Source organism: Colobus angolensis, unplaced genomic scaffold, assembly GCF_000951035.1.
Source record: "Colobus angolensis palliatus isolate OR3802 unplaced genomic scaffold, Cang.pa_1.0 Scaffold182, whole genome shotgun sequence".
NCBI lineage: Eukaryota > Metazoa > Chordata > Mammalia > Primates > Cercopithecidae > Colobus > Colobus angolensis.
The window spans coordinates 840,772-863,962 of record NW_012114955.1 but is presented as its reverse complement, the minus strand read 5'-3'; the positions used below and the strand labels follow the sequence as shown (position 1 = coordinate 863,962).

Genomic DNA, 23,191 nt, shown 5'->3' with positions numbered 1-23,191 from the left:
GTGATCCGCCCGTCTCGGCCTCCCAAAGTGCTAGGATTATAGGCTTGAGCCACCGCGCCTGGCCTGTTTGAGATTCTTTTGTCAGGGCCTCAGGCATTTATTGCTGATCTATTTTGAGGAGTGACTACATTATTGTGCTCCGATTTTTGAAGCTACCATACTGTCTTAATCCAGTTTCTGTTGCTTATAAGAGAATACCTGAAACTGGGTACTTTGTAAAGAAAAATTTATTTCTTAAGTTCTGGAGGCTGAGAAGTCCAAAGTCTAGTGGCTGTATCTGGTGAGAGCCTTCTTGTTGGTGGGGACTCTACAAAATCCCCAGACAGTGCAGGGTGTCATGCGAGGGGGCTGAGCATGCTAATGCGCTTGCTCAGGTCTGTCTTCCTCTTCTTATAAAGCCCCCAGCTCCACTCTAATGATAGCCCATTAATCCATTAACCCATTAATCCATAAATTGATTAATCCATTCCTGAAGACCGAGCCCTCTGATCAGTCACCTCTTAAAGACTCCACCTTTCAATACTGCTACATTGGGGATTCAGTTTCCAACACATGAAATTTGGGGGACACATTCAAGCCATAGCATATACTTAACTTTCCTGCCTTCTTTGGTGATGTTTTGTTCTTTATGATGTTGAGTTCTTTGAGGGCCTAATATGTCATGGATTCTCTGTGTTCTTGGGATTATCAAGAGAAGGGGAAGAAGAGGAGCTAACAGCAAAGACACCAAAGTAAAAGAGGAGGAAGGCTAACATTTTCTAAGCAAAGTGGGGAGCTTATACCCACTGATACCACCCTTGTTTCTCTCCCTCCTGAGACTTTTGGCAAACTGATAGCCAGATGGGTTGGCAGTATATCCTCTAGCTTAGGCTTTGAGGATTTACTCATTTAGTGGTCTTGGCTTATGATTCTGTCCTTTTCACACTGCCTCTCCCCTTCCTCCCTACTCCATTATTCCAGGGAGTAAGGCATGTCGAGGCTTTGGCTATGTCACTTTTTCTATGCTGGAAGATGTTCAGAGGGCCCTCAAGGAGATTACCACCTTTGAAGGTAGCAAGATCAACGTGACTGTTGCTAAGAAAAAACTGAGGAACAAGACAAAGGAAAAGGGGAAAAATGGTGAGTTTCTAGTAATCCAAGGAAGTTTTTCTCCCAGGGTGAGGAGGAGCACTATGAAAATGAAAGAGGGAGGCATGGAGGTAGCTTCTAGAACTTAAAGCTTTTTGCATTTCTTTTTGATCTCCAAAATCATCCAGTGTATTATAATACTCATTTTAGTTCTTTTGTTGAATCTCAATCTGAAAAATCTGGTATTCCTTGGTATTGCCACACTTAACCCTGTGGTAAATGCCATCTGTCACCAGTAGCTTTTTTTCTGTGATATTCTGGTGTAGAAGTGGGTGATTTTCGAGCCTTTATTCCATTACCTCTTATTTTTTAGAAAACTCAGAGTGCCCAAAGAAGGAGCTGAAGGCTAAAAAAGCCAAAGTGGCAGATAAGAAAGCCAGATTAATTATTCGGAACCTGAGCTTTAAGGTAAGTGAGAGAGAAAATGAACATTGCATGTTTTGAAGGCTTTTAGAACCAAGATGTGATCATTAGTAGAACTCCTCACCAAGATGGCATAATTGGGCTTAATTCCTTCTGGGAATGAACCTTACGCCTGTTGAATTCAGAAAGTGGGCCTATGTAATAAGGGCACTAAGTGTGAAGCTGCTTTCCTTTTTGGGGAAACTACTACTGAAAAAGAAAAGGTAGAAAAAGCTCTCAGACATCTGTCTTTTTGCCTCTTAGATACAAAGTAAAATGTCTTCTATTTAGAAACATTTGATGTCCTGGTCTCAAAAGTAAAAAAAGAAGTAAACATATTTGTGTTTTTCATAATTAATGAATTTAGTAGTTGATGTTTTATGTTAATTGCTGTGATTGTATTGCTCTTTTTCTTTCTTCACTTTTGGCTTCAGTGTTCGGAAGATGATTTGAAGACAGTATTTGCTCAATTTGGAGCTATCCTAGAAGTAAATATCCCTAGGAAACCAGGTACTAATGAACCTTCACTTGGTGTGGATTATATTAGTTAACATATTACCCTTGAACAAATATGTATGATATATATGAAATATCTGGCACAGTGCTTGACAACTAATGAAAACCCAAATAATGCTTTTATTCCCCTGATGATATTTTCCATTGGATCACAATTAGTTTTAGAAGACAAGTTAGTTTGAGAAAGTGCATTGCTCTCCCCAAGTCCAAGTCAGAGTATACTCAGGAAGAAGATGTAAGCAATTGCTTTGGGGAAGGGGCTGGCCTGCTGGCAAGATTTGGACCGTCTTTTGGGCCTGAATTGCAGTAAATTTTCTTCTTAGTATTCTGGCTACCTCCTGCCGCCTCTCACTTCTTTGTACATTTGCACACAGATGGGAAGATGCGTGGTTTTGCTTTTGTTCAGTTCAAAAACCTCCTAGAAGCAGGTAAAGCTCTCAGAGGCATGAACATGAAAGAGATAAAAGGTAAGCTTTCTATACCCATATCCTTGACCCAGATATTTCTGGTGTTTTGGTGAATTAGTATAGTAACCCATTTTCTGCACTTTCAAAAAATGTTTGCGTTATTGAGAGTCTCATTGCTAATATGGTAGCTGTTTAGGTGAAATATTCCTAGAACTTGATCTTAGGGTTAAACTTGAAAGAACCCTTACCAGTGTTCTTTCTTTTATTTGGTGAGAGTGTCCTGGGATTTAAAAATCCCTAGTGAAAAATGTCCCTGAGATAATTGCTGATAGATGCAGGTTGGTATCTAAGTTCCTCCTTGGTTATGATCACTGTTCAGCATCTGTGGGCTATTTATTAAACTGACTGTGACTTATATATTGACTTATAAAGTACTGTGCCTAAAGAAGTTATTGCCGACCAGGCGCGGTGGCTCACACCTGTAATCCCAGCACTTTGGGAGGCCATGGCAGGTGGATCACCTGAGGTCAGGAGTTCAAGACCAGCCTGGCCAACATGGCGAAACCCTGTCTCTACTGAAAATACAAAAATTAGCCAGGTGTGGTAGTGCACGCTTGTAATCCCAGCTACTCGAGAGGCTGAGGCAGGAGAATCACTTGAACCTGGAGGTGGAGGTTGCAGTGAGCCAGGATGGCACCACTGCATTCCAGCCTGGGTGACAGAGCAAGACTCTGTCTCAAAAAAAAAAGAAGTTATTGCCTTAGAGATGTCCTAGTTTCCAAGTAGGTGCAGATTATTCCAGAATGCCTGTTTTGATTACTGATAGTCTAAGTGGGAACATAGTTCTAATTCTTTATTTTTTAACTCTTACCTTATCCCAGGTGTGGTGGCTATGTAGAAAGGCAAAATTTCTGTTCATTGATTGAAAGGTTAAGGGTTAAAAGGAGTAGGCAGCGACTAGGAGCTTTGTTTAAAGACCAGCATTCCCTGCATTGGCAGTTTCTTTGTCGCCACTGGTTCCATTATTGTCTGTGATGACTAGGGGTCATTTACAAAGGTAGGGATGTTAAAAGGACAGCCTTTCTGATGCCACTTTTCTGTTTGACAGGGCGGACGGTGGCTGTGGATTGGGCTGTAGCAAAGGATAAATATAAAGATACACAGTCTGTTTCTGCTCTAGGTAAGATGTGGTAGTTTTGGGTGAGTAGGGGTGTTGTATAACCTGGGCGAGAGTATTGAAACAACTCCTGTGTTCGTGATAAAAGTGTAAGAAAAAGGTCAGGTGCAGTGACTCATGCCTGTAATTCCAGCACTTTGGGTGGATCACTGGTGGTCAGGAGTTCGAGACCAGCCTGGCCAACATGGCAAAACCCCATGTCTACCAAAAATACAAAAATTAGCTGGCATGCTGGTGGGCACCTGTCATCCCAGCTACTTGGGAGGCTGAGGCAGGAGAATCACTTGAACCTGGGAGGTAGAAGTTGCAGTGAGCTGAGATCACCCTACTGCACTCCAGCCTGGGCGACAAAGCGAGACTCCATCTCAAAAAAAAAAAAAATATCGGAATGCTGAGGCAGGAGAATTGCTTGAACCTGGGAGGCAGAGGTTGCAATGAGCTGAGATCACACGATTGCACTCCAACCTGGGCAACAAGAGTGAAACTCCTTTTCAAAAAAAAAAAAAAAAACAAATGTAAGAGAACCTGCTTGTCAGAGTAAGACTATTGTGGAAGATTAACCAAAGGAATGAGACTGGGCTTTCAGGGAAAACTCTGAATTCCTGCTGGTTCAGAAGTGAGTCCAGGTCTATTTGTCAATTCATATTGTACTGTTTGGTCCTCTGGTCCCAAAACTTAGGCTCTTTTGAGTCTAAGCCCCCTCCTGGGAGTGGCTGTGAGTGAGCCTGAGTTCATTGTCCCCTTTACTTGCTGTTCTTTCCAGGCTGTGCATAATAGGAGTGATGGAACGTGAAGAATAGAGAAACTTAAAACTTGAGGTTTATTTAGAAAACCTCAAGGGTCTCAGAGAATAGAATGCACTGTTAAGCCACCAGGGTCTCAGAGAATAGAATGCACTGAGATTAAAGTTCATGGTTTGGCTTTGCCCCCTAGTGAACATTTTGCTGGCTGTGATGTACAAATGGTAGACTGTTTGGAGGGACTCAGTTGCCGCTTCTTTCAGTCTGGGCCAGATAAACCTTCAGGCTGATGAATGGGACAAACTCTAAAGGAACCTGGGTGATGACAGTTTTGTTTATTTCTGTTTTTGCTTTTTCTTTTATTTATACTTTCTCCTGTTATATACAGTCAAAAAACATACGAAGTTCTGTAAAACAGACGAAACCAGGAACTTGGAATATTGGTTACTTTTGTTAAAATAACATCGTTTTGGATATTAAATGAATTCCTACTTTTTTTACCTCCCTGCATAGGTGAGGAAAAGAGCCATGAATCTAAACATCAGGAATCAGTTAAAAAGAAGGGCAGGGAGGAAGAGGATGTGGAAGAGGAAGAAAACGATGATGATGATGATGAAGAAGAAGAAGATGAGGTTGATGATGATGAAGATGAAGATGAAGAGGAGAATATAGAATCAAAGATGACCAAGCCTGTGCAGATTCAGAAGAGGTAAGCAGCTCAGCCTGTTCTGAGACGGCAGAGGAAGATTCAAGATTGTCTCCGAGAGGAAAAATTCTCCTATCTTTTTCTGCCTGCATCATTGCAGAATTGACATGTGTAATGAAATTGAATAGGCCTTCTGTCAGCCCACATCCTTAGTTCTGATCTGTGCCATTGCAGAGCATTCAAGAGAGCAGCCCCTGCAAAAAGCAGTGAAGATCATTCTGAGGAGGACAGTGACCTGGAGGAAAGCGATAGTGTTGGTGATGGAGAGGAACTGGCTCAGAGTGATACCAGCACTGAGGAGCAAGAGGATAAAGGTTCGTTTGGATTTTCATAAATCTCTTTAGACTTTACAAAAAGTTGGCCGGGCGCGGTGGCTCAAGCCTGTAATCCCAGCACTTTGGGAGGCCAAGACGGGCGGATCACGAGGTCAGGAGATCGAGACCATCCTGGCTAACACGGTGAAACCCTGTCTCTACTAAAAATACAAAAAACTAGCCGGGCGAGGTGGCGGGCGCCTGTAGTCCCAGCTACTCCGGAGGCTGAGGCAGGAGAATGGCGTAAACCCGGGAGGCAGAGCTTGCAGTGAGCTGAGATCTGGCCACTGCACTCCAGCCCGGGTGACAGAGCAAGACTCCGCCTCAAAAAAAAAAAGACTTTACAAAAAGTTACTGAATTTACGGAAATGAGCATCAGTTCTGCTTAGACCTCTTTTTAAATAGGACTCTAAGGTGTTCTAGCAAATTTATGTTAAAATGCTGAAAAGGAAACCTTTATACTCCTTTCTCGCAAAGGTTTTTTTGTTGTTTCATTTTTGTTTGTTTTGTTTTTTAAGTGAGTTTTGGAGTGGTGTTTGAGGGTTAAGATTCTTAGGGAATTGAAAACCTAGCTTGGTGCTGAGATTCTGCCTCTCTCTCTGGATTATGTATCTTGATTGAATAACCAGATAAACAGCATCTTATACAGATAATATAGATGAAATAGATGATATAACCATCTCAACACCAAGGTAGATTTTAAACAACTCCTTTGAGTTGAGATGGGGATAAAGAACTGTTTCGTCAGTTCAGGCTGCCATAACAAAATACCATAGACTAGGTGGCTTAAACAGCAGAAACTTGTTTTCTCACAGCTCTGGAGACTAGAAGTTCCAGGTGCCAGCTGATTCCATTTTGGGTGAAGCTCTCTTCCTAGCTTGCAGACTGCTGCCTTCTCGCTATGTCCTTGTATCATGGCCTTTTCTTTTTATGCTTGATGAGGGGAGAGAGAGAACAAGAAATAGTGAACTCTCGTCTTTCTTTTCTTATAAGCACAGCAGTCCTATCAGATTAGGGCCCAACCTTAAGACCTCTTTTAGCTAGCCTCAGTTACCTCCCTAAAGTCTCTGTCTCCAAATATAATTACATTTGGGGTTAGGGCTTCAGTGTATAAATTTTGGGGGAACACAGTGCATGCCATAACAAGGACCTCTTTGAACATGTTGTAAAACTTTAGCCAATCCTTATTGCTACCTTTATTGAGAATAAATTCAACTTGTTTGTTGAGGAAGGCAGGTCATTACAGAATGGGAAATGGCTAATAACTGGTTCTTTGATTTGTCTGGGTAGAGATTTTTATTTCAGCTGTTTTTATTCTGATTCCTTTTCAGTAAGTCTGGCATGTTGGTTTGACCACATAAGAAATCTAAGGAAATAAACTTTTTCTGTGAGGAGAGAATGGTATACACCTTAGAATCAAAGAAGCTTTTACACTGAAGAGACTCTGAGATCCTATATTCTACAACCCACAGTCAGCTGTCTGATGCCATTCTTTCACCTGAAAAACTTACAGGACAGATAAATGATAATGATAAAAAGTTAATAAAAAACACAATACAGAAGAGTGTAATACATAAAGTAAAAGTTCCTCACCAATACCCACAATTCCCCAAAGTACTCACTGTTGTTTCTTGTGTATTCTTCCAGATATTTTCTTCGTATATATAAGCATATATGTCTGCTCTTGAAAACAAACAGTGCGTCTCCCTTATACGCAGATCCTGAGCTTCTTAGGGAGCTTCCCCAGAGACAACCAAGGTTATTTGTTTCTTGTGTATCTGGAGATATTTTAATACATTTATAAGCAAAATGCACACATATACACATACATATACATTCAAAATATAGTGTATTTTATAATTTGTGTGTGACTGTATGTGTATGTTTTTTCCTCAAAGTTTCATATGTCCTATACAGTATTTCCAGAATGTTTACACTGTCATAGTAGTATATGGGAATGTCTTTTTCCCATACCCTTACCACACTGGATTCCATCAGTCTTTTTGATTTTGCAATCTGTTGTGAAACATAGTATTTCATTTCTTGTGCTATGTTTTCTTTAATTAAGAGTGAGTTTGAACATCTTTTCGTGTACTTAACATGTCCTTTGTCTATTTTTATTTTTATTTATTTAATTTTTTTGAGACTGAGTTTCGCTCTTGTCACTGTGGCTAGAGTGCAATGGCTCAATCTCGGCCCACTGCAACCTCCACCTCCCATGTTTAAGGAATTCTCCTGCCTCAGCCTCCTGAGTAGCTGGAATTATAGGCGCCTGCCACCATGGCTGGCTAATTTTTGTATTTTTAGTAGAGACGGGGTTTTGTCATGTTGGCCAGGCTGGTCTCGAACTTCTGACCCCAGGTGATCAGCCCGCCTCGACCTTTTAAAGTGCTGGGATTACAGGCATGAGCCACTGCACCAGGCCGATCTTTATAACTTAAGAAGTTAGCTCTTTGTCATGGGACTTACACTAATCTCTTTCAGTTTGTTGTTTTTCTTCTTACCTTAGCTGTGCAAGTCTCAAACAAAAAGAAGAGGAAATTACCCTCTGATGTGAATGAAGGGAAAACTGTTTTTATCAGGTATGTCTTTCTGTCTCCAGAATTGCTTTTGCATGGTCTTCATAGATCTCTCCTCCTTCTCCTCCTTTTCCTTCTGTTTTTGGCACTAGTTCTGTTACGTAGCCCAGAAAATTAGATCAAGCACATCTGGTCCCAGGAACGTACCAAACAATGAGAAATGTAGGACAATCAGAACTATAACGCAGAAGACAGATAGCATGGGTCCTGACATCATGTCTTCATTCAGATTTCATGCTTTGTAATTGGGTTGGCATCGTTTGGAAGAAATCAGTTCAACTGTTAGAAACATCTTGCTTCCAGCCTTTGTTTTAGGGGAGTGCTGGGGAGGAGTGACACTGCTTGTCTCGAATGATTTCTCTCTTTATGCCTAAATTATCTTCTGATGCAGTGTCCAGAATAAAGAAAGGCATCTCATCTGTTTCCAGGAAAACTGGGTGGGAGTAGGGGTAGAGATAGGCTTTATTTCATGTTGCTGTTGCTGTTTAGCTTTACTGACTGCAATAGATTGCTGCTTTATAAGGTCAGGATGTCTTCAGTATACCTCAGGCATGCCTTCTAGTCCTTCTTAAGTACCAGTGTACTAGGGTCATTTGTGTCTGATTTTAGAGGTATATATTTTATCTTCTTGTACAATCTTTTAAAATTATTTTCTTGGGTGTGGTGGCTCAGGCGTGTAATCTCAGCACCTTGGGAGGCTGAGGCAGATGGATCAGTCGAGGGCAATTCGAGACCAGCCTGGCCAACATGGTGAAACCCCGTTTCTACTAAAAATACAAAAATTTGCCATGCATGGTGGCATGCACCTGTAATCCCAGCTACTTGGGAGGCCTGAAGAATGAGAATTGCTTAAAACCCAGAGGTGGAGGCTGCAGTGAGCTGGGGTTATGCCACGGCACGCCAGCCTGGGTGACAGAGCAAGACTTTGTCTAAAAAAAAAAAAAATGTTTTCTTAACAATTTATGTTCATTCTAGGAAATTGATGAAATACATTAGCAAAAAGTCAGAAAAATTAACCTTAATCACTACTCAGAGAACACCTACACTACATACCCACATCATAAAGATTCACAGAAGTGAATTTATACATGCTATACTGAAGCCCATTTTCTCACCTAACTGCATGTCTTTCCATGTATTTTAAAATTTGTATTATTTGGAACTGCCATATAAATAATTTTGTATTTGTGGAAGATCTGTCTAACAGGAAGGAAGAAATGTCACAGTGAAGAAGAAGCCTGTGACCTCAGTACTAAGGATACCATTCCTTACACACCTTTTAATTAATAAAGAACTTAGGGAAATAAAGGGGTAGAAGAGAGAAAACCATGTCTATCATGAGGCAGATTAAAAGAAATAATGTAGCTAGGATATGTCTTATTGCAGAAAACCTTTTTTATCTGGGTTATCCGTGAAATAGAATCATTCGTGGGGCTGTTCAGTGCATTTAAGAGAAATAAAATTACAGATACTTATTAGGGGCTGTTTTTCTTATCCCTGGAAGGATTTACATAGTTGGGGAAATGAGGAATCTTTATACTGTGTTGAAATTTTAGGACAACAAAATTTCCTTCCAACATTTTTTTTAATCCCATCGAGAGAAGTAAGTAGTTTTTTTTTTTTTTTTGGACTTCGTAAATTTTACTGTATTTGCTTTTGTGTTACTGTTTTGAAGGATTTTTCTGACTTTAGTAAGATTTTAACTGAAGCCTGGATTTAATAGCAACACAGAGGGAAAAATGGCTAATTGAGAGATCTTTATACTGTGTTGGAATTTTAGGACAACAAAATTTCCTTCCAACAATTTTTTTAATCCCATCGAGAGAAGTAAGTAGTTTTTTTTTTTTTTTTTGGACTTCGTAAATTTTACTGTATTTGCTTTTGTGTTACTGTTTTGAAGGATTTTTCTGACTTTAGTAAGATTTTAACTGAAGCCTGGATTTAATAGCAACACAGAGGGAAAAATGGCTAATTGAGAGACAGAATTTTACTTTTCTCACTAGTCTGCTGTGAGTCTTCTAGTTTATAGTAACAGAAATGAATTTTGGTCAATTTAAGTGAAAGAAGAGGGTTTCAGAATCAAAGTTGTCAAAGAGCAAGCCTCAGGAAGAGGCTGAAAATCTGGGCAGTTCTGGGGCCCTAGGTGATAGAGGCTGTGAGTCTTTTCTCTGGGGACACCCCTTTTTTTTTTTTTTAAAGGTATAGCATATATTCTGTAAAGTACATTAAGCATATAGCTCAGTTATAATTTTATGTGTATACATCCATGTGGCCACCACCCAGATCAAGAGGTAGAAATTTCCAGCACCTCAGAAGTTTCCCTGGCAGGGGCCACCACTGTTTTGAAATGAATCTTTACCTGCAGTTTCTGGTCTTTGTATGTGTCTGTTTATGTTTTCAGATTCCTGAGAAAGAGAACCTCATTGACAAAGGAAAGTCAGTTGGGGCCAAGGGTCACTGGGGGCCATCCCTGTGTATTAGTGCTATTTCTGAACAAGGGAGAGTTGATATCTAACTTGCTTACATTGTCCTGGAACATAGGATCTCACTTATGTAATTGACCTTTCTTGTGATCATCTGGTTATCTTCCATAGAAATCTGTCCTTTGACTCAGAAGAAGAAGAACTTGGGGAGCTTCTCCAACAGTTTGGAGAACTCAAATATGTCCGCATTGTCTTGCATCCAGACACAGAGCATTCTAAAGGTATGTGTTGTCAGCTGGCCAGGCCCTAAAAGGGTTGAGACCACTGCGGTGGGCACTGACTAGGTTACAAGAGCATAATGTATGCCATTTTGAAGGTTTCACAGTCCATCCAGCCCAGGTTTCAGGGTTCTATAAAAGTACCAGGGATGCCAGGCACAGTGGCTCACGCCTGTAATCCCAGCACTTTGGGAGGCTGAGGCAGGCGGATTGCCTGAGCTCAGGAGTTCAAGACCAGCCTGGGCAACACGGTGAAACCCCATCTCTACTAAAATACAAAAAATTAGCTGAGCGTGGCAGTGTGCACCTGTAGTCCCAGCTACTCAGGAGGCTGAGACAGGAGGATTGCTTGAACCCGGGAGGTGGGGGTTGCAATGAGTCAAGATCACACCACTGCACTCCAATCTGGGCCACAGAGCAAGACTCTGTTTTAAAAAAAAAAAATGTACCAGAGACATCCTGAGGTTGTCTTTAATGGTGTCAAACTCAGCCTCTGTAATGGTGCTGCTAGCCATAATTTTATCTAAGCTTTTTAAGCCCTTGCTTATTTACTTTAAGGTAATGAATTCCATTTTTGCTCTTTGCATTTCAAATGTGATAGTATCTCATGGGTACTAATCACTCCACATTGCTTGAAATTACCAGGATCTTTTTTTTTCCTATTGCTTTTGTTAGAGGTAGAAGCTGATAGAGAAACTCTGTTGCAGTGGCAGTGGTTACAAGGAAAACTATGTTGCAGGAGTGCTGCCTTAGGTTTTTTTTTCCTGAAAGCTATTTCTTTCAAGTTTTAAGGGTTGACCATTCTTCATTCTAGTATACTGTTGTTAGGTAAGCATCTTTCCAAGCCATTAATAATCTTTGATTTCACCTATTGCAGTCATTCTCCTAAAGCACTAAGTTCTTCCTTTTTTTTTTTTTTTTGAGACGGAGTCTCGCTCGCTCTGTCGCCTAGGCTGGAGTGCAGTGGCGCCATCTTGGCTCACTGCAAGCTCCGCCTCCTGGGTTCATGCCATTCTCCTGTCTCAGCCTCCTGAGTAGCTGGGACTATGGGCACCCACCACTGTGCCCAGCTAATTTTATTTTTGTATTTTTAGTAGAGATGGGTTTTCACCATGTTAGCCAGGATGGTCTCGATCTCCTGACCTTGTGATCCGCCCATCTCAGCCTCCCAAAGTGCTGGGATTACAGGTGTGAGCCACCGTGCCTGGCCTAAGTTCTTAATTTATTGTGATTCATGATTCCTTTGAGATCTAGCAAAAGCTGTGAATCCTCTCCTTAGAAAAATGCTGCTTCAGAGGGCATGTGGGCTCTGTTGAGCCTATCCATAGCTTAAGAACCTCCATTCTAAACCATTTTATTTTTCACATTGACAGGACCTAATCACTTTTGATTTTTACTCAGCTAAAAAAAAGTAAGACCTGGCCAGGCGTGGTGGCTCACGCCTGTAATCCCAGTACTTTGGGAGGCTGAGGCAGGTGGATCACCTGAGGTCAGGAGTTCAAGACCAGCCTGACCAACATGGAGAAACCCTGTCTCTACTAAAAATACAAAATTAGTCGGGCATGGTGGCACATGCCTATAATCCCAGCTACTCAGGGTGCTGAGGCAGGAGAATCACTTGAACCTGGGAGGTGGAGGTTGTGGTGAGCTGAGATCGTGCCACTGCACTCCAGTTTGGGCAACAAGAGCAAGACTCCATCTCAAAAAGAAAAACAGAAAAGGGAAGACTTGGTGTGTACCTGAAATGTCAGCTACTCAGGAGGCTGTGGGGAGCCCAGGAGTTTGAGGCTTCAGTGAGCTGTGATTGCCACTGCACTCGAGACTGTGAGAAAAAGACCTCCTCCGTCTTGTAAAAAAAAAACAGATGTGAATAAGGCAGCACTGTGGAACAGAGTTAGGGATCTAATCCCAGCTATGCTACAGATCAACTGGGTGATTTTTGGCAAATCATTTAACTACTGTTACCTTCAAGTTTTCATCTATAAAATGAGTCGGTTCAAGTAATCACTTAAGGTACCTGCAGCTCTCATGTTTAGTTATACTACTTGGATCTTTTCCATTTCTAAAATGCTTTTAGACAATTTGAATTGCATAGAATGTGCCAAGTTAGTGGTATGATATTGCTTTACTTTGACCGTAGTGTCTTTTGTCTCTTTTTTAGTGCAGTAGTATATTGGGTTAATAGTTTTAGGAGTAAGCCTACAATTGACTGACTAGATATCCCTTGTGGTCTATTAATGTTAACAGAGTTCATGATCTTAATAAGCATAGTTTTAATCATTTTTTAAAAAAATATATTGTCCTTCCCTAGCTCATTAAATTTTTCTGATACCTTTTCTGCCTTCTCATGCAGCTTCGTTGCAGCTCCTATAATTTATCCCTCTCAGCATGCCATTTCACTACCTGGAAGAGCTCAGTATTAACTGCAATCTTTTAGGGAAATGTTAGACTGAACCCAGTACTGACTCTGGAAACTCCAGTAATAAAATTCTTACCCTTTCAGAGAGAAGCACCAATTTTCTTCGTATTCAATCTAATTAGATTCATTTGAATCTGCCTGTTAGGAACATTTTCCCCATATTTCCTTATTTGTTTCTTTCTATTGAGTATCTATTAATGCTGTACGCTATGGTAGGTGCTAGGGATATAGAAACAGACAAGAATTGTGGTCATTTTTCCTGTGGTATTCATTCTGTTTGGGACGATGTCACCTGACTAGTGCTATAGTAAAGATGTGAGTGGAGGATAGGAGGCAGGAGGGGACACAGAAGCTCCTAGATGGTGACCTTTGTGTTGGCCTGGCGCATGTGTCCTTTCAGTTAGTCTGTGCCATTCATTTTTATAGGAGGCAGAAGATCAATGCCCCAGTAGCTCTAGGAAATATGGCACTTTCTGAGAGAACATTTAAAATTTAAAGGAATACTAAACAAAATTATGAAACTTGTATTTCTTTTTTGGAATCTACTGAAAGGTAAACTTACTTTTTTTGCTTATAAAAGTTTTTTTTTTTTTTTTTTTGACTGCGTGCGGTGGCTCACACCTGTAATCCCAGCACTTTGGGAGGCCAAGACGGGCAGATCACCTGAGGTTGGGAGTTCGAGACCAGCCTGACCAACATGGAGAAACCCCATCTCTACTAAAAATACAAAATTAGCTGGGCATGGTAGCACATGCCTATAGGCTACTCGGGAGGCTGAGGCAGGAGGATCACTTGAACCCAGGAGGCGGAGGTTGCAGCGAGCCAAGATTATGCCATTAGACTCCAGCCTGGGCAACAAGAGCGAAACTCTGTCTCAAAAAAAAAATTGTTTTTTGTCAATAGCAGAAATAAGAGATGGGTTAATTGATCTGGCATCTAATTAAGGAAAGGCATGCCTTATGGAGATTCTAGAGTATGAGCCACGAATTGAACTCCTGGCTTTCTGATTCCCTGCTATATTCATATAGTAGAGGACAGAGACTTTTACTCTGAGAGGCAGGTCTGCCCATATCTGATGCCTCCCAAGTGACTATGAAACCTATGAGACAGTGAGATCTGTAATTAAGTTCAGGGTTAAGTGGTTCCTGCTTTGCTTTTTAGTCCTCTAATAGGTACTTCATAAGTGATGCCGAATTAAGTGTTAGGCTGGAATTTCTCTACCATTTCAGGTGGATATTTCTTTCCTTTCTTTTTTTTTTTTTTTTTTTTTGAGACAGAGTCTTGCTCTGTCGCCCAGGCTGGAGTGCAGTGGTGTGATCTCAGCTTGCTGCAAGTTCCACCTCCCGGGTTCACGCCATTCTCCTGCCTCAGCCTCCCGAGTAGCTGGGACTACAGGCACCTGCCATCTCGCCCGGCTAGTTTTTTTGTTTTTGTTTTTGTTTTTGTATTTTTTTAGTAGAGACGGGGTTTCACCGTGTAGCTCAGGATGGTCTCGATCTCCTGACCTCGTGATCCACCCGTCTCGGCCTCCCAAAGTGCTGGGATTACAGGTGTGAGCCACCGTGCCCGGCCAATTTTTTATATTTTTAGTAGAGACAGGGTTTCACCGTGTTAGCCGGGATGGTCTCAATCTCCTGACCTTGTGATCTGCCGGCCTCAGCCTCCCAAAGTACCGGGATTACAGGCATGAGCCACCGTGCCCGGCCTTTTTTTTTTTGAGACAAGGGCTTGCTCTGTCACGCAGGCTGGAGTGCAGTGATCATGACTTACTGCAGCCTTGACCTCCCAGGATCAGGTCATCCTCCCACCTCAGCTTTCTGAGTAGCTGGGACTATAGGCATGCACCACCACACCCAGCCAATTTTTTTTTTTTTTTTTCTTTCATAGAGACAGTCATGTTGCTCAGGCTGGTCTTTAACTCTTGGGCTTAAGTGATCTTCCTGCCTTGGTCTCCCAAAGAGCTGGGATTACAGGTGTGAGCCACCACACCCAGCATTCACATGGATATTTCTTATTAAGAGAGATCATGAGACTAAAGTTCTAAGAAGAATTAGAACAGATGAAGGAAGTAATAATAAAATTTCATTAAGAGCAGTGGTATCTTCGTCTTGATTATTTGGTACCTAACATAGTGCCTGTCTCAGAGTGCAGTGTGCGTCACTTACTGATGGAGATAAATTCTGCAAAGTTCATTATCTGGTGATTTTGTCATTGTGTGAATGTCATAGTGTACTTACACAAACCTAGATGGTATGGCCTACTACACACACAGGTCATATGGTAGAGCCTGTCGCTCCCAGGCTACAAACCTGCACAGCACAGCATGTTCTTATACTGAATGTTGTAGGCAGTTGTAACATAATGGTAAGTATTTGTGTATCTAAATGTTTCTAAACTTAGAAAAGGTATAGTAAAATGCAGTATAAAAGATAAAAAATGGTACAGGGCATTTTTGGTACAGTGTACCAAATGTACCTGTACCAAATGGTACAGGGATCTGCCCTATATAGGGCAGATTCATTATAATCTTCTGGGACCACTGTTGTATATGCAGTCTGTCACTGACCAAAACATCCTTATGCAAGTACATGGCTGTACTTAATAAATGGATGCCACCTGCCCCTTCCACTCTGTGTCAGGCTGCTGCCATTTGTAGTGTTGTCTTTGGTTTATCTGTGGGAGTTTGGGATCTCACTGAATTGTGTCTTCTTGTGCAGGTTGTGCATTTGCCCAGTTCATGACTCAAGAAGCAGCTCAGAAATGCCTTCTAGCTGCTTCTCCAGAGAATGAGGTAAGGAAGCTATTTCCTTTACTTTATAACACAGGAGGCAGTTTGGCTCTTAGGGGCAACATTTGATATTTACACAAAGCTTTATTATTATTATTATTATTATTATTGTCAGTAATAATAAAACTAACACTTATTTAGCACTTTGTTGTGTTAGGCACTGAACTTTACTTGCATTATCTTATTTAATCATTACATCAGCCCTTTGAGGTAGGCAGAATTATGATCTCTACTTCATAGGTGAGGAAATGGGGATAATAACGTATCTGATATTTGTTGCTTGCTGTCTGTGTCAGCCTCTATCCTAGACTGATAACATAAAAGACTAGGATAAGAAGGTATTAAGGTTGTCTGTGAAGTAGAGTAGATGTTTGAGAGAGAATGTGTGTGGGTGATGGAGAGTTACTCCATTTGTTCTACAATCGAGTATAATGTTATTTAATATTGCTGTTATTTCTTAAGTCCTCTTGAGTAAGTATTCTACTATTTCATTAACTTTCCTTGTAATACTAGACATTTGCCTGTTTACAGATAATTTTCCTCAATTTGGGTCTACTTTGGGACTAATCAACTCCCAGAAAATAATTTATTTACTGCTGACTGCCTGAAATACACATGTGGCCTTTTGCACAGCTATACTAAATATTGTGAGGCCCAGTGATCCATTTGTAGCTAGCTGAGCTGAAATGTCACAGGGCTTGGCTTCCATAGCATAATTGATGCTTGCCGTATCCCTTTCTGTGGTGTTCTTGTCAGGTGCTTAGTTTCTAGTTTCTACTCATTATGTGTTGTTTTTTTTTTTTTGAAATAGAGTCTTGCTCTGTCGCCCACGCTGAAGTGTAGTGGCGTGATCTCCACTCACTGCAACTCCGCCTCCTGGGTTCATGCCATTCTCCTGCCTCAGCCTCCCAGGTAGCTGGGATTACAGGCACACACCACCATGCCCGGCTAATTTTTATATTTTCAGTAGAGACGAGGTTTCACCATGTTGGCCAGGCTGGCCTTGAACTCCTGACCTCAGGTGATCCACCCACCTCAGCCTCCCAAAGTGCTAGGGTTACAGGCGTGAGCCACCATGCTCGGCCATTATGTGTTTTAAGAAGGGGTTGTGATCTGTTACAGACTGGTGGGCTTAAACTGGATGGCCGGCAGCTCAAAGTTGACTTGGCGGTGACCCGTGATGAGGCTGCAAAGCTTCAGACAAAGAAGGTGAAGAAGCCGACTGGCACCCGGAATCTCTATCTGGCCCGAGAAGGCTGTGAGTAGGGAGATGTAACCCAGGCTTCCAAGTAGCTGGCCCTGTGCCATATCATTGATCCAGCAATAGTATGGGAGCATGTTTCAAATTAAAAACCCAAATGTTCTTTTTAACAATTTTATATGATCATTCCACTTTAATAAATGTGGCTTTCTGTTAGTAAACCTTCACTCATTTTTGTGGATTAACCGTCCCATTATCTTTTATGCCTGGTTGTCTTTTGTCTTTTTCAGTAGAGAATTGGCAAGGCAAAGAGGGAGAAAGAACTCAAAATACCTTTGCTTCTTGTCATCATTTCTAATAAGAGGTTTTCATTATGACTAAAATTACTCTTTTGGATTATTCATGGATTTAAAATGTGCACCCAGTACTTTCCTTTCATGTAAGAAAGACAATCAGAAATTAGCTTTAAATTTAAAAAAAAATTCTTTCTTCTAGGTCACACAGTATTTATCAGCTCACCTCCTCCATAGCTTCACAGCCTGTACTAGTAATGTCCATTAGCCTTTGACACCAGCCCTCTATGGCAACATAACTGTTTTCGACTGGCTTATCTCACTGGTTAGTAGTGGACCTCAAGTACATAAGGAACAGCAAAGTTAAGTTCCAAGGGCAGATTTATAGGTGGAACATTGTGCATTCTAAATGCCCAAAATGTATTTATGTTCCATACTTCTTCCAGGCCTTTCTTTCTGACTTTGGGCATGTACTGAAGATTCTTTGAGGGGAGAGAAGGAGAAGAGGAATAAAATCACAAAATGTTCAGAGTTTTAGTCCTTGAGAGCAGCTCTGAGCCCAGAACTTAGCCCTGTATCCTATTTCTGGACCTAACCAAATGCCATCGTGTCCTGGCCAACATAGTCCTCTGGGCCCTGTACAAAGAGTTTGCATCATTCAAATCACATTCCTCTTGTTGCTCAGTGAAAATTCCCTTGTTGATGTCTTGGCCTTTTTCCCTCTTTCTGCAGTGATTCGTGCTGGGACGAAGGCTGCAGAGGGTGTGAGTGCTGCTGATATGGCCAAAAGAGAACGGGTGAGTAGATTAGGCATTGACCTTCAGGTTCTGCGTGGCCTATAAATCAATCAAAAATAGTTATCGAATGCTCAATGTGCTCATAAAAGAACCAAGTATGGTCACAGACCATACTTACTGCCCTGTTAGAGAGAAAAACACATAGGTGAGACAGCAAGTAACCCAACATTATACATAGTATTCTATCTGCTTTCTATGCCAGTATAAAAGAACTGTGTCTTATTCTTTGTTTCCCTAGTGCTTGGCAGTAAATGTTTGCGAACACATGCTGCTAGATCGTGCAGTAGACAGTCAGAGGCTAGGGCTACGTGTAATTAGGTGTTAGTATAAACACAGAATAATGTAGAAGGGCAAGATCAGAATGGTCTGGAGTTATTAGGGAAGGAAGAAGATATGGCTCTTGAAAGGGGTAGCTGTCAGTTTGGAGGAGTTGGTGTCTCCAGATTATAAAATCATTTTAGAAAAACTCCCGTCTTATGGACGTTTCCGATGTTAACCAATACCGTTATATTGCTTGGCTGCTTGGTAACGTTCCCAGTCATTTTTGCTTTTTCCTATATAACTTGCTTTCAAAAAGCCAAGCCAGCCTGGAATGGTAAAGATGCATAATCATGAACAGAATTAGTTATGGAACCTTAACATGCAGATGAGAAACAGGGGTGAGAGTGTAATGATGGCAGGAGGCAGTGTATCTTTTTTTCAGTGTGCACAGGTTCTGCGCTAGTGTTTTCAACTTTAGTAGTGAACATCTGGAAATCATAGGCTCTGGAGACCCATCCCTAACTGGAGAAATTACATAAAATTTTAAAGCCTCAATTTTATAAGGGCATTATATACCCGTGTCTGACCACAATGCAATAATGACATATTTAGTTTAAAACTAATTTTGTTAGCAAAAAGCTCATTCAGTGATAGGTATGCATTATACATTCACAGCAGGCACAGCTTTTCCTGACAGAAAAATAGTCTGTTGAACTTAAACATGATAGCCTTTTCAGATGTTCCTTTAATAGTCATTTTCCAGGGGATTTGTTTATTTTGTGATTTGTTGGTACTTTTACCAAACAAGAAACAGCAGGACTGAGAAGGCTTGACAAAAGAAAAACTTTTAATTGAAAACTTTTTTTCTACCAACTTGGTTTTGAAAAAACTAATTGGAAGAATAATGTCATCTTTCATTTCATTTTAGACACAGATCGTGCAGGTACTGGGGTTTTGTGGCAGCATAGTTGAGGGTATTGCTCTAAGAGCAAAATATGGTTCTGTGGTCATGGATATTCCTTTGCCTCAGGGTGGCAGAGTTGAGACAAGACAGCATTCTGTCAAGTATTCTTTGAATAAGTTCCATTTTCTTTTGGAAGGATTAGATAATCAGTTGAGTTGGTGGGTAGATGAGGACTGGGCATAGATGTTAACCACAGTATTATCTGTTGTTTGCTCTGGGCTACATTTTGAGCTAGGGATTTTTTTCTTTTTTTTTTTTTGAGATGGAGTTTCACTCTTGTTGCCCAGGCTGGAGTACAATAGCGTGATCTTGGCTCACCACAACCTCCTCCTCCCAGGTTCAAGCGATTCTCCTGCCTCAGCATCCCGAGTAGCTGGGATTACAGGCATGCACTACTATGCCTGACTAATTGTTGTATTTTTAGTAGAGACAGGGCGTCACCATTTTGGCCAGGCTGATCTTGAACTCCTGACCTCGGGTGATCTGCCTGCCTTGGCTTCCCAAAGTGCTCAGATTACAGGCATGAGCCACCCTGCCCAGCCTTATGTTATCTCATTTTGGCCTCACATCAGTGCTCAGAGACTGTGTTCTACTGTTCCATTTTATAGATGAAAAATTGAGGCTTTAAAATTTTATGTAATTTCTCCAGTTAGGAATGGGTCTCCAGAGCCTATGATTTTACTGTTACCCACCCACCATCTTGTCTCTTTGAACTTTTCTTTCCTATACTGGGCATTGTAAAGCTGCAGTGTGGGCAGTTTCCATCCATTTTCTATATGTGTGGTTATGGGATGGAGATCATAATTCTTTCCTTTTGGAGAATTTTGAGCCTCGTCTTAAAAAGAGTGAGTTGTACTGTTAACCATTGGTTGTTCTTTCAGTTTGAGCTGCTGAAGCATCAGAAACTCAAGGACCAGAATATCTTTGTCTCCCAAACCAGGCTCTGCCTGCACAATCTCCCAAAGGCTGTAGATGACAAACAGCTCAGAAAGCTGCTGCTGAGTGCTACTAGTGGAGAGAAAGGGGTGCGCATCAAGGAGGTGAGGCGTGGCCCTGTCTATCTGGAACTTTCATTCTGATCTGGGGTCATATCAAGCATTTCCCTCAGGCTGCGGTGCTAGATTTTTGTTTGTTTGTTTGTTTTGAGACAAAGTCTCACTCTGTCGCCCAGGCTGGAGTGCAGTGGTGCAGTCTTGACTCACTGCAGCCTCCTCCGCCTGGGCTCAAGCAGTTCTCCTGCCTCAGCCCCCTGAGTAGCTGGGACTATAGGTGTGCGCCACCACGCCTGGCTAATTTTTGTATTTTTGGTAGAGAAGAGATTTCACCATGTTGGCCAGACTGGTCTGGAACTCCTGATCTCAAGTTATCTGCTCACCTCAGCCTCCCAAAGTGCTGGGATTACAGGCGTGAGCCACTGTGCTAGGCCATCAACAGACTTTCTTCTGGACATGTTGTCAGCATGCATGGCTGAGTTTAGCAGTTTCTTGGTTTTGTTCTTTTTCTTCTAAAAATTGTCTTTTACGTCTGAATTACAGCAGAATGCAAGGAAGTCTCTGTCTGCATGAATTGATTTAGCAAGCATTTATTAAATGCCTTTTGTGTGCTTAGCATTATACTTTGTGCTATCATGTGAATTTTCTTGCAGAGAAAATAATCTGATTTGCTTTTTGGAGAGCATTTTACTCCTAGTTAGATTCTTACCCTATAGTCAGAGTCACCTATGCCTGTCGTCAACACAGGAAGCCATGTAGATGTTCAGCAGTTGAATTAGAAAAACGCTGGGTTCATACCAACTTGGTTAGGCTTTGTGAGTACAGAACTTCTCTGCCTCCACACTCCCCTTTGCATATTTCTCTTTTCTTTTCTTTTTTTTTTTTAAGATGTGGTGTTGCTCTGTCACAGGCTGGAGGGAGTGCAGTGGTGCCATCTCAGCTCACTGCAGCCTCCCCCTCCCAAGCTCAAGCAATCCCCCCACCTCAGCCTCCCAAGTAGTTGGGACTATAGTTACACACCACAATGCCTGGCTAATTTCTTTTTTCTTAATTTTATTTTTCATTTTTGAGATGGAGTCTCACTCTGTCGTTAAGCTGGAGTGCAGTCACGCGATCTCAGCTCACTGCAACCTCCGCCTCCGGAGTTCAAGTGATTCTCCTGCCTCAGCCTCCGAGTAGCTGGGACTACAGGCACACACCACCATGCCCAGCTAATTTTTGTATTTTTAGTAGAGACAGGGTTTCACCATGTTTGTTAAGATGGTCTTGATCTCTTGACCTCAAGTGATCCACCCACCTCGGCCTCCCAAAGTGCTAGGATTACAGGCATGAGCCACTGCGCCTGGCCCATGCCTGACTATTTCTTATGTTTTTGGTAGAGATGGTTTTGCCATGTTGCCCAGGCTGGTCTCAAATTCCTGAGCTCAGATGATCCCCCTGCTTCGGCCTCCCACAGTGCTGGGATTATAAGTGTGAACCACTGGGCCTGGCCTTGCATATCTCTGTCATACTGCTTACTATTGCCCTGGCCTCAAACTGTCAGTCAGTCACTTCTCCCCACTAGACTGAGTTTTTGAGGCAAGCGTTATCTCATTATCCCCAATCCTTGGTGTAGTACCTGCTACATAGTCATCTCTTGGTCAATACTTATTTTTAAAGTACCATTGCCAATATTTTGGGTCTGCTTTACTCTGTTTCACCACTCTAAACTGTTTTCCTAATCCCTGAAAACCTCTTCAAAATGTATGGATTGGTATTTGGGACATTACATGAGAGAATGTGAATATATCAGCACATATCTGACACCACTCTTAGTAAAACTGCTCAGTGTTACTGGTTATAGGGGAGGGACAGTTGTGTAATTTCTCATATCATCTGAATACTTAGTGTCTGCACATTTAACACCTGTCATAATTTAGAGAAATTTATGTTTATTCTAAAATATTTGCATTATATTGAATTTTCCTCCTAATTCCTTCTTATGTGTACGTATAGTGTCTCAGTAAGATGGTAAGTATCTTGAGAACAGGATCTTCATTATATGCTTCTCTTGATTCCCTTACAGTATATGACAGTTCTAGACACAGAGTGGACACTGGACGTAAACTAAATGTGGCATCCATGTGTCCCCAGTACTTAGCCATCTCCATTACATGAGAACGACAGTTTCGGTAGTAATGGCATGTAAATGATCAATTTTCTCAAAACATCCTACTGTACTTTGGTGCCCCAGATGTTTGCTACATCTGGCTTAAGGATTTAAGGGAAAACCACACTAGAGAGGATCTGAGCTGCAGGCAAAGAGAGCTGAAACGTCTTCCTGTATTTCTGAGTCTGTATGTTGGAGAGACTTTTTCCTATGCTTGAAATGTCTTTCCTATCTAAAGCCATCAGTCCTTCCTCCTTCCCTTCTTTAATAATTTCCTTCCTGAGGGCTTTTTTTCAGTGGTAAGATCTATGGACAGTATTCCATCCTCGGCAATAACTTGTTACACTCTGAAAATACCATGTACCTCTCAATTTGTATGTATCATGAACAGTTGTGTTTGTATTGTGTTTGTTTTCTAACATCCAAACCTCTTTATAAATTTTCTTTAGGAAGTTTTGTTTATGTGCTTATTTTAGGTCTCTGTTGATGTCTATAAACTAGTAGAAAGCAAGAAAATATTATTTTAATCTGTTTTATGGTGTTAGGAGGTGAATTCTAATAAGATGGACACACATAAGTGTTATTCCAGTGTGATTTTTGTGATGGTGGTATAAATGAAGATTATGTTTCAATAACCTGATTTTTTTTTTTTTTTTT

General features: G+C 41.3%; 1 protein-coding gene across 2 annotated transcripts in view; it reads left to right on the top strand.

The window, feature by feature from the left end:
• The window catches only part of RBM28 (RNA binding motif protein 28), a 33,267-nt gene that overhangs the window by 1,975 nt on the left and 8,101 nt on the right, over positions 1 to 23,191 (top strand). Inside the window, exons 2-14 of one of the 2 annotated variants that reach the window (XM_011939540.1) lie at positions 961 to 1,119; positions 1,442 to 1,536; positions 1,965 to 2,040; positions 2,421 to 2,513; positions 3,562 to 3,633; positions 4,884 to 5,079; positions 5,251 to 5,390; positions 7,900 to 7,972; positions 10,564 to 10,673; positions 15,807 to 15,880; positions 17,000 to 17,135; positions 18,104 to 18,168; positions 20,275 to 20,433. In XM_011939540.1, the coding sequence (XP_011794930.1) occupies positions 961 to 1,119; positions 1,442 to 1,536; positions 1,965 to 2,040; positions 2,421 to 2,513; positions 3,562 to 3,633; positions 4,884 to 5,079; positions 5,251 to 5,390; positions 7,900 to 7,972; positions 10,564 to 10,673; positions 15,807 to 15,880; positions 17,000 to 17,135; positions 18,104 to 18,168; positions 20,275 to 20,433 (1,448 nt within the window). The remainder of the gene's footprint in view (positions 1 to 960; positions 1,120 to 1,441; positions 1,537 to 1,964; positions 2,041 to 2,420; positions 2,514 to 3,561; positions 3,634 to 4,883; positions 5,080 to 5,250; positions 5,391 to 7,899; positions 7,973 to 10,563; positions 10,674 to 15,806; positions 15,881 to 16,999; positions 17,136 to 18,103; positions 18,169 to 20,274; positions 20,434 to 23,191) is intronic. The other variant, XM_011939541.1, reaches the window with a different exon arrangement.